Below are 14,768 nucleotides of genomic sequence, written 5' to 3'. Positions count from 1 at the left end.
AATAGAGGAAACTATGGCCCAGACTATATGGTCATCAATGAAGCAATAACACTCATAGCGTTGACTTCTTTAAAAAAAAAGCCCTACAAAGATCTGGCATTCTCTGTTACATGAATTTCAGCTTTGTGGATGTCCGTTTGAATCCAGTACTAGTCTAGAGGATTTTCAGAGGTCTGTCAACAGGATCAAGCAGGCCAAGCAACCAATCAGCTAATTTTAGACACCACAAATTAGGAAGTAAAAAGCATCAAATATCCTTTACGTTTAAGACATTTTCCAGAGATTAAAATAAATGATTTTTACGTATTTATTAGAAGCTGCAATATGCAACTTTAAAAGTATATTAAATGCTTGCACTTAATAGAATGGAAACAGTTGACATTATACGAATATAAAATCAGGTGTAGTTAATATAAATAATAACTACAAATATAATATTAACTGCAAATATAAATTCAACTATGGTTAAGTTATTAAAAACCCAATTATGCCTCAGTGTTTATCAGCATGAATATGGACTTTAGGTACTGTCAGCGGTGGTGAATGCTGGTCTGGACTCACATAAATATGTTTACACCATACATTCCAGTTTATAAAGGATATCATTTTTTAAAGGGCAGTAAAATAATGTTCCTTTACAAAAATATTGCACAGTCTTTTTAAACATAGCTTACCAACTTAAAAAGAAACATAGTCACTTAAAAGGCAGTTCTGGTGTGAAGTCACGGTTTTTTCCTATTTAAGAAATGGTTTGAAATTATTTGTCATATTCTGTCAGTACATACCCTGAAATCCTGAGACAATCTGAACAACATCTTCATACACCATTAGGGTTGCTGACCGTTCAGGATGGAGAAGCAAGCTCACAGATGAAAACACTGATAAAGAAATAGATCAAAATAGCTGTGTATATTAACAGAGTCCTTGTGGCATTGCAGGAAGCTAAAAAGTACAGAATTTTAAAAAATATCTATTTTCCAAAAACTGCAACATTACAACTTACAAGCTTTTCACGTACTGATTTTAATATGATTATTAATTTGGATAGTAAATAGATTTCTAAATCATGATACTGCAGTATGGAAGACTTCTCACACAAACTTGCAATTTACAAGTGAATGGCACAGCATCATCATAGATGATTGGCAACTCATAAATGCGCCAACAACCAAATTGGTCCAGTGGCTCCAGACAAGCCCCTTTCAGGCTGTGAATTAATGTTTTCCAGTCAATTAATTTTTCATGAAACAGACTACAAGGTCATCATTTATAGAGTCTCCAGGCTCCCTACTGGATCCATCTAACCAACATTTCGTAAATGCAAACCCACAAAACGAAAATGCAAGATTGCCAAGGACTCCAGAATCTGATTATCCTCCCTCTTGGATAATATGATTCAAGAAACATTGAGCAATTGCACAACTTTTCTTTGAAAGAAAATGCAGCATTTCAAAAATAATTATTTGAAAATTATAAAAATTAATCACTCTTAGAGGTTGTTTTTGAGATTTGCTGTATAATAAGTTCAGGACCAACATCTATTATTCCCTTACCCACTGCCCCCAAAAAGAAATTGGTTGGGCTCCATACTTTTTTAGTTCAATCACATCTTTTAGCCATGAGTGAGTCATTAGTATAATCTAGATTAATTATTGTGCATTTTTGCATTAGAAGTAACTGATGCAAAGGTTTAAAATTTTCAGCGAACTATTCAGGAGTGGTACTGAAATACTACTTAAGTAATTCAGTCTAATTAACAGACATGACTAGATATGCCAGTGTTATTGTAGCTGCTTTAAATTCTATACGTTTCCTTTAAAAGGTTATAAAATCTGGTCTTGCTTCATGAGGAAATGTCTTAGAGTGAGTGTTCTAAGGTTTGTTAAGATATAAAGATAGTTTGCCTAACGGCCAACTTTCACAAGTATTGCCAACATTTGATTCAATTTGTTCCTTTCTCCACCTGCCTTTACAAATTCTTAAACACATGTTGAAAGATTGGTTATAAGAGCCAGACAGATTATAAAAGCCAGACAGAAAAACAGGGGTGGGGGAAGGTCATGAAAGTGAAAAGCTATGTGACAATGAGAGAAAATGCCAAAATGAGAACAGGATCATTCAATTGAAAAAAAAAACCCACCCCATCAATTCTATTCTTTCTTTCTCAAAGGTATTCAGCCTCTGCTTTATCAACTTGTGTGAAATTAGGTACATTTACAACGTATGGCACATTATGGTAAGAATTTATATCCTATTAACACTGTGGTATTAGATTTTGTAGCACTATCCTATAATTGAAGGAAAATCTTTAACATACATGTGGGAGATTTATTGTAACAACAGATGCTAGCAAATAAAATATAAGTAGACATGGTTGCATGATTTTCAACACCTTTTTGTAATAGTTTAATGTAGCCCAATGGTAATTTAAGTCTAAGTGATGCATTTTATTGCCAACCTGCTCTATGTTGATCCAGTCAGGAATTCCAATGTTCCTAAGTGCATTGACAGAATGAGAAAGTCTACACAGTGCAAATGGGTTGAACAAGAGGTGCAGGGTTTCAGTTCTACAGGTCCACACATTAAGGAGATACTTTACCAGGGTTAGAAATTAAAGAGTACAATTACATATTTCTGATCATTTTGGAGAGCAGGTTCCTTTGATAGGAGCTATTTTTGGCTGAGCATTACTGGAGATGGATGTCAAGGATGATAAGATGCGAATGATGGAAGAATGGGTATTATTCTATGCATTATTATGAACCATTATTTCATGCATTAGTAATTTTACAACATGTTTATATTCTGCAAGTGCAATACATTATAGATGGCTAGCACTTACACCAAGTTAAATACTTTCATCAAATGCCAAGACTTCCAGGCTTGCTTACCACGCTAGGAGCTTATTCATACCTGGTCCTTATTGCGCATAAATTCACTCTCTACTGATCACAAGCTAGACCGCTTGGCAGCTGTCCATACAATCCTTTGAAAGCACAAACTCTACAGATGCTAGTTTAGTTTAGCTGGCAGTACATTCAGTTCTTGGTCAGACACTTGCCGATTTGAGCCATACAATCGCAGATTTCCACTCACAATCTGAAGTGATGTCAAAGGTGCCATCTTCCGGATGATAAACTAATGTCTTCCTACTTCATTCTGTCACTGATGTGGGCCTGAAGAAAGTTCTACAGTCTTGTGTGAAGAGGACAAAGTTTGCCTGATTACAAACTTTCACTTTGAGGACCTGCAGTGCACAGCTGTCAAGAATGTGACACCATCTTCTTTAATTATCATCCATTATTTTTAACTCCGCTTCATAAAGAAAATAATGATTTACCCTGAGTATTAATAGCCCAACGGGAAAGGCGAATGACATTTGCAAGTTCTGCAAATCAGTGAGTACTGACTGTTAAAGTAAAATGAAAAAAATTTCTAGCTCCCTGTCAAATCTTCAGGCACCAAATGTTTTACAGCTTATTACTTCTGAAATGTAGCATTACATTGTTAAATAACAGCAATAAAAGTAATCTGTTGTGATTTATATTTAACAGGAAATATAAGCAGTATCAATAGCAAGATGGGCTTTGAAAAGGATTAGTCTTCTCTCTTTCAGCATCTCCATAAGAAAACAGCAATATATCTAGTGAGTCAACAGAAGTACATCAGTTAGCTGGTCAGGGAGGTCCATTTGAAGAACTAATCAAATCAATTGATCTCGCAGTTCCAACTGCCCTGGAACTTGCTAGTAATTTTTGTTGCTGGACCAGTCAAAGACCAACGTAAGCTGGTCAAAAACACCCTCCCAAAGCTAACAATTTTTGCAGAGGTGAACAATAAAGCCAATCTAAATCAATTTTTAACAATCCTATTAAGAGCCAGTACATCGGCAATCCCAGCAAAGCTGCCAATTTGAAACTTAGTACCACACTACGCCTGTGTTTATATTCTGACATCAGCACAATGGTTGCTTTTCCTTGAGTCACAATATACGTTTTCAAGTTCTTTATTTTAATTTTTAATTTTATTCCAAACACCACCCCAAAACCTGTATTATACACAGAACATTGAATATCGAAAAGTACAGCACAGTACAGGCCCTTCAGCCCTCGATGTTGTGCCAACCTTTTATTCTACTCTAAGATCAGACTAACCTTCATTGTACTATCTTCCATCTGCATATCCAAGAGTTGCTTAAATGTCCCTGATGTAGGTGACTCTACTACACTGCTGGCAATGCATTCCATGCACCCACCACTCTCTGAGAAAAGAACTTACATGTAACATCTCCCCTAAACCTTCCTCCAATTACCTTAAAATTATGCCCCCTTTTGATAGACATTTCCGTCTTGGGGAAAAGTCTCTGGCTATCCACTCTATCTTTGCCTCTCAACATCTTGTACACTTCTATCAAGTCACCTCTCAATTCATCTTCACTCCATTGTGAAAAGCCCTAGTTCCAGCAACCTTTCTTCATAAGACATGCTCTCCAGTCCATGTAGCATCCTGGTAAATCACCTTTGTACCCTCTGTAACACTTCCGCATCCTTCCTTTAATGAGGCGACCAGAACTGAACACAATATTCCATGTATGGTCTGATCAGGGCTCTATAGAGCTGCAGCATAAACTCATGGTTCTTAAACCTAACCCCCTGCTAATGAAAGCCAACACACCGTATGCCTTGTTGACAACCATATCAACTTGGGTGGGAACTTTGAGGGATCTACGGATGTGGACCCCAAATCCCTCTTTTCCTTCACACAACCAAGAAATACAGCCTTTAACCCTGTATTCTGTATTCAAATTCAATCTCCCAAAGTGAATCACTTCACACTTTTCCAGGTTGAACTCCATTTGCCACTTATCAGCCCAGTATTGCTTCAAATTTTGTTAGTGGTTACCACTGAGTTAATATTTTAGTGTCTGAAATTCAACACTTCAATAAACTGGAAACATGCTTCTTTGGCTTTAAATATAATGCAAAAAGACAGATAATTAGTGTTTGCATTTTCACAACCAGAACTTCCTGAGGGTCTAATTAAATGCTGTTTTTATATCTGATGCTTAAGTGTTCATGATAATAAAGATGGAACAAGTAGTTTAACAGTTCGCTTACATTTGTAATTATGGTACATTCTGGCTCCTGAAGCAAGCAAGCTAAATGACTGTGAAAAAGATCAGCTTTCTTGCACTTAGTTCAAGATTCCTACATCACACATAAATACAGGAATAGGGTTAGACCATTTACCTCGAGCCTCCTGCACCATTCAGTGATGATCAGTGACGACTTCAATTACCCAGCTTTATCCCATACCTCATAATAACAAGAGGTAACAAAAACCTATAAATTTTGGTTTTAAAATTAACAATTGATCTAATATTGATTATAATTTACTGAAGAGATTTCCAAATCTCTACCATCTATTGCTGGTGAATTGTTTCCGAACATCATTCCAGAAAAGCTCTTGTTCTAATTTTAGACCACGTTCTAAACTCCACAAACAGCGGGAATGTCTTTCCTCAAACTATTCAAGTTACTCTGATTAAGATCTTAAAAACACTGACATTAATCTTGGAAACTACAATGAAAACAATCATATTTTGTGCAATTTATCCTCATAACCTTTGGAGTTCTGGTAACAATTTGGGAAATCTAAGCTACAAATCCAAGACCAATATATCCTTTTTAAGGTCTGCCTCATATTACTTAAGGAGTGCTCAAATCAAAATATTGTAGAGCCCTAATGAAACATCTAACTCTTTGTATTTTAATTCCTCGCGCTATACAAAAAAAAATTCCACTATATTAATGATTATACTTCATGGGCTACAGAGTGCTTTGGGACATCCTGCATAAACGCAAGATTTTTTACTCTTTACTTATAAATGTCTTAACATCAGTGTTGGTGTTAATAATTGAAATTAATTATAATTTGACAAGAGTAGTGGAATTAGACCAAAGTAACATTGGGAATTGGAGAATGAATTCAATTTCCTTTTCTATTATTCTGTTTCCTTTATCCCTCTCCTTTTCTGACTAATTTAGTGAATGAACAAAAAACGTCAAGAGTTTTTTTATTTCTAACGGTATCTGAGCTAATGCTAGCTGTGAGATCTTAGAAGGTAAACCTGAAATTAATTCCATAAGTGTCAAAATCACTTTGCACATCACCTGCTTGCATGATTTTCTACCTTGAATTTATTTGCTAACTCTTTCAATTTAAGCTTATTCTAACTTGTTGTTGAACAAAGAGACCTTGTAACACAGGTTCATAGTTCCTTGAAAGTACAGTGGCAGGTAGATAGGACAGTGAAGGATGAGTTTGGTATGCTTGCCTTTATGAGTCAGTGAATTGTGTTTAGAAGTTGGGAGGTCATATTGTGGCTGTATAGGACATTGGTTAGGCCACTATTGGAATACTGCATGCAATTCTGGTCTACCTGCAGTAAGAAGGATATTGTGAGACTTGAAAGGGTTCAGAAAGGTTTTATAAAGATATTGCCAGAGTTGGATGCTTTGAGCACAGGGAGAGGCTGAATAGACTAGGGCAACTTTCCCTGGAGCATCGGAGGCTGAGGGGTAACCTTATAGAGGTGTTTGAAATCATGAGGGGCGTGGGTAGGGTAAATCAATGAGGTTTTTCCCCCGGGATGGGGGAGTCCAAAAAAAGTCAAAACCATTGCAGTTTTAAAAGGAAGAACAACAAACAAAGGTAGCACATGGTGAAGTTAGTGCAGGAGTGAGTGAGAAAGAAACTGACACAGCAGTGAACCTGCACAGTTACTGCCTTTGCTGTTTTAATGCATGTATCGCTGGACATCGGAGTGCGTCTGGGAAAATTAACAAATAGTGAAATTCACAACTGATCTTGGAGGAACTATTTGGGCAAAGACCACAGTAGAGAAGCAGATAAGTGTATTATTTTTAAGTGTTACCTACAGAAGGTCTGCAGTAGTGCATAGAGTGGGTTCTTTCTTGACTGTATGTTTTTTGAGATATGTCTCTTCAATTAAACTTAAAATATAAGCCACAAATATTAATTTAACCTGGGGCAGTGTTTTTTTTAGAGGAATAAGATGGTGTTATTTTCTGGGTCTGTAGATTGTGAAGGAACAAAATGGCCTTTAGGAGGGTGATATTCACTTCTTGTCAGATGTGGGAGTTTAAAGAGAGTTTAGGGGTTACTACGGATCATATCTGCAATAAATGCTGTTGGTTGTGAATCTTATCAGATCGAATGGATCGGTTGGAGACAGTTAGAAGCAATGAGGAATTTGCAACAGCAACAGTATGTGATGGGTGGCAGTTATACGAAAGGGGGAAAGTCTCAGATACGTCACATAGATGGGTTAACTCCAGGAAAGGTAAGAGAGGTAGGCAGCTACTGCAGGAGTCTTCTCTGGCTATACCCATTTCAAACAATTATGGTGTTTTGGAAAATGTAGGGGGTGATGGATTCTCAGGGGAACGTAGCACAAACAGCCAAGTTTCTGGTATTGAGACTGGCTCTAATGCAATGAGGGGTACGTCGATTCTTTAGTCCAAGGTACAGACAGACGTTTCTGTGGCCAGCACCGATAAATCAGAATGGTGTGTTGCTTCCCTGGTGCCAGGATCAAGGATGTCTCAGAGAGGGTGCAGAATATTCTCAAGGGGGAGGGGGCCAGCAAGAGGTCTGTATATGGAACCAACGACATAGGAAGGGAAAAGGTTGAGATTCTAAAGGGAGATTAGGCAGGAATTTAAAAAGGAGGTCCTCGAGAGTAGTAATATCTGGATTACTCCCGGTGCTAAAAGCTAGTGAGGGCAGGAATAGAATAGAACAGATGAATGCATGGCTGAGGAACTGGTGTATAGAAGTAGGATTCACATTTTTGGATTATTGGAATCTCTTTTGGGGTAGAAGTGACCTGTACAAGAAGGACGGTTTGCACCTGAATTGGAAGGAGACTAATATACTGGAAGGGAAATTTGCTAGAGCTGCTTGAGAGGATTTAAACTAGTAAGGTGGGGGGGTGGGACCCAGGGAGATAGTGAGGAAAGAGATCAATCTGAGACTGGTACATTTGAGAACAGAAGCGAGTCAAACAATCAGAGTAGGCAGGGACAAAGTGGCACTAACAAATTAAACTGCATTCAGTTCAATGCAAGGGGCTAACAGGGAAAGCAGATGAACACAGGGCATTGTTAGGTACATGGGACTGGGATATCATAGCAATGATGGAAACATGGCTCAGGGATGGGCAAGATTGGCAGCTTAATGTTCCAGGATACAAATGCTACAGGAAGGATAGAAAGGAAGGCAAGAGAGGAGGGGGAGTGGCATTTTTGATAAGGGATAACATTACAGATGTGCTGAGGGATGATATTCTTGGAAATACATCCAGGAAAGTTATTTGGGTGGAACTGAGAAATAAGAAAGAGATGATCACCTTATTGGGATTGTATAGTCAGAGGGAAATTGAGAAGCAAACTTGCAAGGAGATCTCAGTTATCTGTAAGAATAATAGGGTGGATATGGTAGGGGATTTTAACTTTCCAAACATAGACTGGGAATGCCATCGTGTTAAGGGTTTAGATGGAGTGGAATTTGTGAAGTGTGTATAAGAAAATTTTCTGATTCAGTATGTGGATGTATCTACTAGGGAAGGTACAAAACCTGAAAATGTGTTGCTGGAAAAGCGCAGCAGGTCAGGCAGCATCCAAGGAGCAAGAGAATTGACATTTCGGGCATGAGCCCTTCTTCAGGAATCATTCCTGAAGAAGGGCTCATGCCCGAAATGTTGATTCTCCTGTTCCTTGGATGTGCCTGACCTGCTGCGCTTTTCCAGCAACACATTTTCAGCTCTGATCTCCAGCATCTGCAGTCCTCACTTTCTCCTAGAAGGTACAAAACCCGGATCTACTCTTTGGAAATAAGGCAGGGCAGGTGAGTGAGGTGTCAGTGGGCGAGCACTTTGGGGCCAGCGACCATAATTCTATTAGATTTAAAGTAGTGATGGAAAAGGATAGACCAGATCTAAAAGTTGAAGTTCTAAATTGGGGAAAGGCCAATTTGATGGTATTAGGCAAGAACTTTCAAAAGCTGATTGGATGCAGATGTTCGCAGGTAAAAGGGACGGTTGGAAAATGGGATGCCTTCAGAAATGAGATAACGAGAATCCAGAGAAAGTATATTCCTGTCAGGGTAAAAGGAAAGGCTGGTAGGTACAGGGAATGCTGGATGATTAAAGAAATTGAGGGGTTGGTCAAGAAAAAAAAGGAAGCATATGTAAGGTATAGACAGGATAGATTGAGTGAATCCTTAGAAGAGTATAAAGAAAGTAGGAGTACACTTAAGAGGGAAATCAGGAGGGCAAAAAGGGGACATGAAATAGCTTTGGCAAGCAGAATTAAGGAGAATCCAAAGTGTTTTTACAAATACATTAAGGACAAAAGGGTAACTAGGTAGAGAATAGGGCCCCTCAAAGATCAGCAAGGCGGCCTTTGTGTGGAGCAGCAGAAAATGGGGGAAATACTAAATGAATATTTTGCATCAGTATTTACTGTGGAAAAGGATATGGAAGATACAGAAAGTAGCGAAATAGATGGTGACACCTTGCAAAATGTTCTTATTATAGAGGGGGAAGTGCTGGATGTCTTGAAACACATAAAAGTGGATAAATCCCCAGGACCTGATCAGGTGTACCCTAGAACTCTGTGGGAAGCTAGGGAAGTGATTGCTGGGCCGCTTGCTGAGATATTTGTATCATCGATAGTCACAGGTGATGTGCCGGAAAACTGGAGGGGGGCTAACATGGCCTCCAAGCCCTGCATTTTTTCCTCTCCAGACGTCCCCAACAGTACCCTTCCACCGACACTCTCATTCGTTTGGCCGAACTGGTCCTCACCCTTAACAATTCTCCTTTGAATCCTCCCACTTCCTCCAGACTAAAGGGGTAGCCATGGGCACACGTATGGGCCCCAGCTATGACTGTCTCTTTGTTGGCTACGTAGAGCAGTTGATCTTCCGTAATTACACCGGCACCACTCCCCACCTCTTCCTCCGCTACATTGATAACTGCATTGGCACCACCTCATGCTCCCGCGAGGAGTTTGAACAATTCATCAACTTCACCAACACATTCCACCCTGACCTTAAATTTACCTGGACCATCTCTGACACCTCCCTTCCCTTCCTGGACCTCTCCATCTCCATTAATGATGACCGACTTGACACTGACATTTTTTGCAAACCCACTTATTCCCACAGCTACCTGGATTACACCTCTTCTCACCCTATCTCTTGCAAAAATGCCATCCTGTATTCCCAATTCCTTCGCCTCCGCCATATCTGCTCCCAGGAGGACCAGTTCCATCACAGAACACAGCAGATGGCCTCCTTCTTTAGAGACCGCAATTTCCCTTCCCACATGGTTAAAGATGCCCTCAAACGCATCTCGTCCACACCCCGCACCTCCGCCCTCAGACCCCACCCCTCCCACCGTAACAAGGACAGAACGCCCCTGGTGCTCACCTTCCACCCTAACAACCTTCGCGTAAACCAAATCATCCGGCGACATTTCCACCACCTCCAAAAAGACCCCACCACCAGGGATATATTTCCCTCCCCACCCCTTTCCGCCTTCCACAAAGACCGTTCCCTCCGTAACTACCTGGTCAGGTCCACGCCCCCCTACACCCACCCTCCCATCCTGGCACTTTCCCCTGCCACCACAGGAACTGTAAAACCTGTGCCCACACCTCCTCCCTCATCTCTATCCAAGGTCCTAAAGGAGCCTTCCACATCCATCAAAGTTTTACTTGCACATCTACTAATATCATTTATTGTATTCGTTGCTCCTAATGCGGTCTCCTCTTCATTGGGGAGACTGGGCGCCTCCTAGCAGAGCGCTTTAGGGAACATCTCCGGGACACCCACACCAATCAACCACACCACCCCGTGGCCGAACATTTCAACTCCCCCTCCCACTCTGCCGAGGACATGGAGGTCCTGGGCCTCCTTCACCGCCACTCCCTCACCACCAGACGCCTGGAGGAAGAACGCCTCATCTTCCGCCTCGGAACACTTCAACCCCAGGGCATCAATGTGGACTTCAACAGTTTCCTCATTTCCCCTTCCCCCACCTCACCGTAGTTCTAAACTTCCAGCTCAGTAACTTTAACCATGACTTGTCCGGACTTCTCCTACCTGCCTATCTCCTTTTCCACCTATCCACTCCACACTCTGACCTATCACCTTCATCCCCTCCCCCACTCACCCATTGTACTCTATGCTACTTTCTCCCCACCCCCACCCTCCTCTAGCTTATCTCTCCATGCTTCAGGCTCACTGCCTTTATTCCTATTGAAAGGCTTTTGCCCAAAACGTCGATTTCGAAGCTCCTTGGATACTGCCTTAACTGCTGTGCTCTTCCAGCACCACTAATCCAGAAGTTGGCTAACATGGTGCCACTCTTTAAGAAGGGTAGTAAGGACAAGCCAGGGAACTATAGACTAGTGAGCTTGACGTCGGTGGTGGACAAGTTGTTGGAGGGAATCCTGAGGGACAGGATGTTCACGTATTTGGAAAGGCAAGAACTGATTAGGGATAGTTAACACAGTTTTGTGCGTGGGAAATCATGTCTCACAAACTTGACTGAGTTTTTTGAAGAAGTAACAAAGAGGATTGATGAGGGCAGAGCAGTAGATGTGATCGAAATAGACTTTAGTAAGACGTTTGACAAGGTTACCCTATGGGGGACAGGTGAGCAAGGTTAGATCTCACGGAATACAGGGAGAACTAGCCATTTGGATACAGAACTGGCTCAAAGGTAGAAGACAGAGGGTGGTGGTGGAGGGTTGTTTTTCAGACTGGAGGCCTGTGACCAGTGGAGTGCCACAAGGATCGGTGCTGGGTCCTCTACTTTTTGTCATTTACATAAATGATTTTGATGCAAGCATAAGAAGTACAGTTAGTAAGTTTGCAGATGACACCAAAATTGAAGGTGTACTGGACAGCGAAGAAGATTACCTCAGATTACTAAATGATCTTCATCAGATGGGTCAATGGAATGAGAAGTGACAGATGGAGTTTAATTCAGATAAATGCGAGGTGTTGCATTTTGGGAAAGCAAATCTTAGCAGGACTTATGCACTTAATGGTAAGGCCCTTGAAAGTGTTGCTGAACAAAGAAACCTTGGAGTGCAGTTTCCTAGCTCCTTGAAAGTGGAGTCACAGGTAGATAGAATAGTGAAAAAGGCGTTTGGTATGCTTTCTTTCATTGGTCAGAGTATTAAGTATAGGAGTTAGGAAGTCATGTTGTGGCTGTACAGGACATTGGTTAGGCCACTTTTGGAATATTGTGTGCAATTCTGGTCTCCTTCCTATCAGAAAGATGTTGTGAAACTTGAAAGGGTTCAGAAAAGATTTACAAGGATATTGCCAGCGTTGGAGGATTTGAACTATGGGGAGAGGCTGAATAGGCTGGGGCTGTTTCCCTGGAACATTGGAGGCTGAGGGGTGACCTTATAGAGGTTTACAAAATTATGAGGGGCATGCATAGGATAAATGGACAAAGTCTTTTCCCTGGGGTGGGGGAGTCCAGAACTAGAGGGCATAGGTTTAGGGTGAGAGGGGAAAGATATAAAAGAGACCTAAGGGACAACGTTTGCACTCAGTGGGTGGTACGTGTACGAAATGAGCTGCCAGAGGAAGTGGTGGAGGCTGGTACAACTGTAACAGTTAAAAGACATTTTGGTGGGTATATGAATAGGAAGGGTTTGGAGGGATATGGGCCGGGTGCTGGCAGGTGGGACTAGATTGTGTTGGGACATCTGGTCAGCATGGACTGGTTGGACCAAAGGGTCTGTTTCCATGCTGTACATCTCTATGACTCTAGCATAGAGTAGAGGTGAGAGGGGAAAGATTTTAAAAAGACCTGAAGGACAACTTTTTCACAGAGAGTGGTGCATGGGTGGAATGAACTGCCAGAGGAAGTGGTGAAGACTGGTACAATTGCAGCATTTAAAAGGCATCTACATGGGTATATGAATAGGAAGGGTTTGGAGGGATATAGGCAAAATGCTGAAAAATGGGACTGAAGATTTACTTAGGATATCTGGCCGGCATGGACAAGGTAGACTGAAGGGTCTTTTTCTGCGCTGTACATCTCTATGACTCCACTGTTATGTCTTCCACTCCCAGAAAACTCTTAGCAACATTCAAAGCCATTATGAAAATCCAGTCCATACAATAAACCTCACCACAACATTCCTGTGTTGTGTTTTGCACCTCATATACTAATTTCTTTAACTGAGACACAGATCCCTCTTAAATTACTTCAAATGCTGTTCAAGAGCCCTACTTTTCCAGCACCACACTTTTCAACACTACTTGTTATGATCCCAGCTTGTGGGTTGACTGAACAAGATAGATCCCAGAATGAATGCTAGTCTGATTGAACATTTTTAAAATTTTAGTTAACTTTTGGGATGCCTCACAGCGCCAGTGACCCGGGTTCAATTCCAGCCTTGGGCCATTGTCTTTGTCGAGTTTGTACATTCTCCCAGTGACTGTGTGGGTTTCCTCTGGGTGCTCTGGTTTCCTCCCACAGTCCAAAATGTGCAGGTCAGGTGGATTGGCTCTGGAGAATTGTCCATAGTGTCTAGGAATGTGTAGGCTAGGTGGATTAGCGATGGGAAATGCAGGGTTACGGACATGGGCTGGGTCTGGGTGGGATGTTCTTCAAAAGGTCAGTGTGGACTTGAAGGGCTGAATGGCCTGCTTCCACACTGGTAAAAACAATGACTGCAGATGCTGAAAACCAAATACTGGATTAGTGGTGCTGGAAGAGCACAGCAGTTCAGGCAGCATCCAACCTGTCAGGATTTTATGAACATGGTGGTTATTCACGGAAACATGGCCACTTGAGGATGCAGATTTTCTTTATCAGCAGAACAGTAGTTTATTACACAAAAAGCAAAAACAAAACAACCAGCAGCTAGTAGCACAATATTTCAACCTAAGTTTCCAACATCACTTTAAGAGCAGCACAGAACAGGAACAAGCCTGTGCCAACAAAATTTTTAAATTAAAAACCTTCTTCCTTTATGCAGTCCAAGTCCCTCTATTCCCTGCCTATGCATATATCTGTCAAGATGTCTCTTAAACATTGCTATTATATCCCTCTCTACCATCTCCTTTGGCAGTGCATTTTACTCACTTACCAGCCTCTACGTAAAACACCTGCCTCATACATTTCCTTTAAACTTTCCCCCTTTTACTTTAAACCTATGCCCCCTAGTAAACCAAGTTTGTACAATCTCTCCTCATAGTTCATACCCTCCAAACCAGGCAACATCCTAATAAACCATTTCTGTACCCTTTCCTAAGCCTCTACATCCCTCTGGTAGTATGGTGACCAGAAATGTCCCTAATATTCCAAATATGGCCCCATCAAAGTTCGATACAGCTGCACCATGACTTATCAATTTTTATATTCTATGCCCTGACCAATGAAGGCAAACATGTCATAGGCCTTCTTGACCACCTTATCCACTTGTGTTGCCACTTTCAAGGAACTGTGGATCTCTATGCCTAAGTCCCTCTATATGTTACAAAGTGATTTATAGTGATTCTCTACTGGGAACTATAGAGCTTTCATACATGATTTGTCATAAAACTGAGAGCTTAAACTTTCTCAGATTTCAAAAACCTGTCAACTCTAACTAAAAACACTTAGTCTAGAAGTTGAACAAAGCTTTTCTACAAAGGTAACTTATTCC

General features: G+C 40.9%; 1 protein-coding gene across 2 annotated transcripts in view; it reads right to left on the bottom strand.

The window, feature by feature from the left end:
• fam171a1 (family with sequence similarity 171 member A1) overlaps nucleotides 1–14,768 on the bottom strand; it is a 193,139-nt gene that overhangs the window by 51,216 nt on the left and 127,155 nt on the right. The window contains exon 3 of one of the 2 annotated variants that reach the window (XM_072575824.1): nucleotides 786–878. The exons of the other annotated variant lie outside the window; for it this stretch is intronic. Within the exon in view, the coding sequence (XP_072431925.1) occupies nucleotides 786–878 (93 nt within the window). The remainder of the gene's footprint in view (nucleotides 1–785; nucleotides 879–14,768) is intronic. 2 annotated transcript variants of the gene reach the window in all.

This window comes from Chiloscyllium punctatum, chromosome 8 (genome assembly GCF_047496795.1).
Source record: "Chiloscyllium punctatum isolate Juve2018m chromosome 8, sChiPun1.3, whole genome shotgun sequence".
NCBI lineage: Eukaryota > Metazoa > Chordata > Chondrichthyes > Orectolobiformes > Hemiscylliidae > Chiloscyllium > Chiloscyllium punctatum.
The sequence above is the reverse complement of the archived record's forward strand: the minus strand, read 5'-3'. Positions and strand labels throughout refer to the sequence as shown.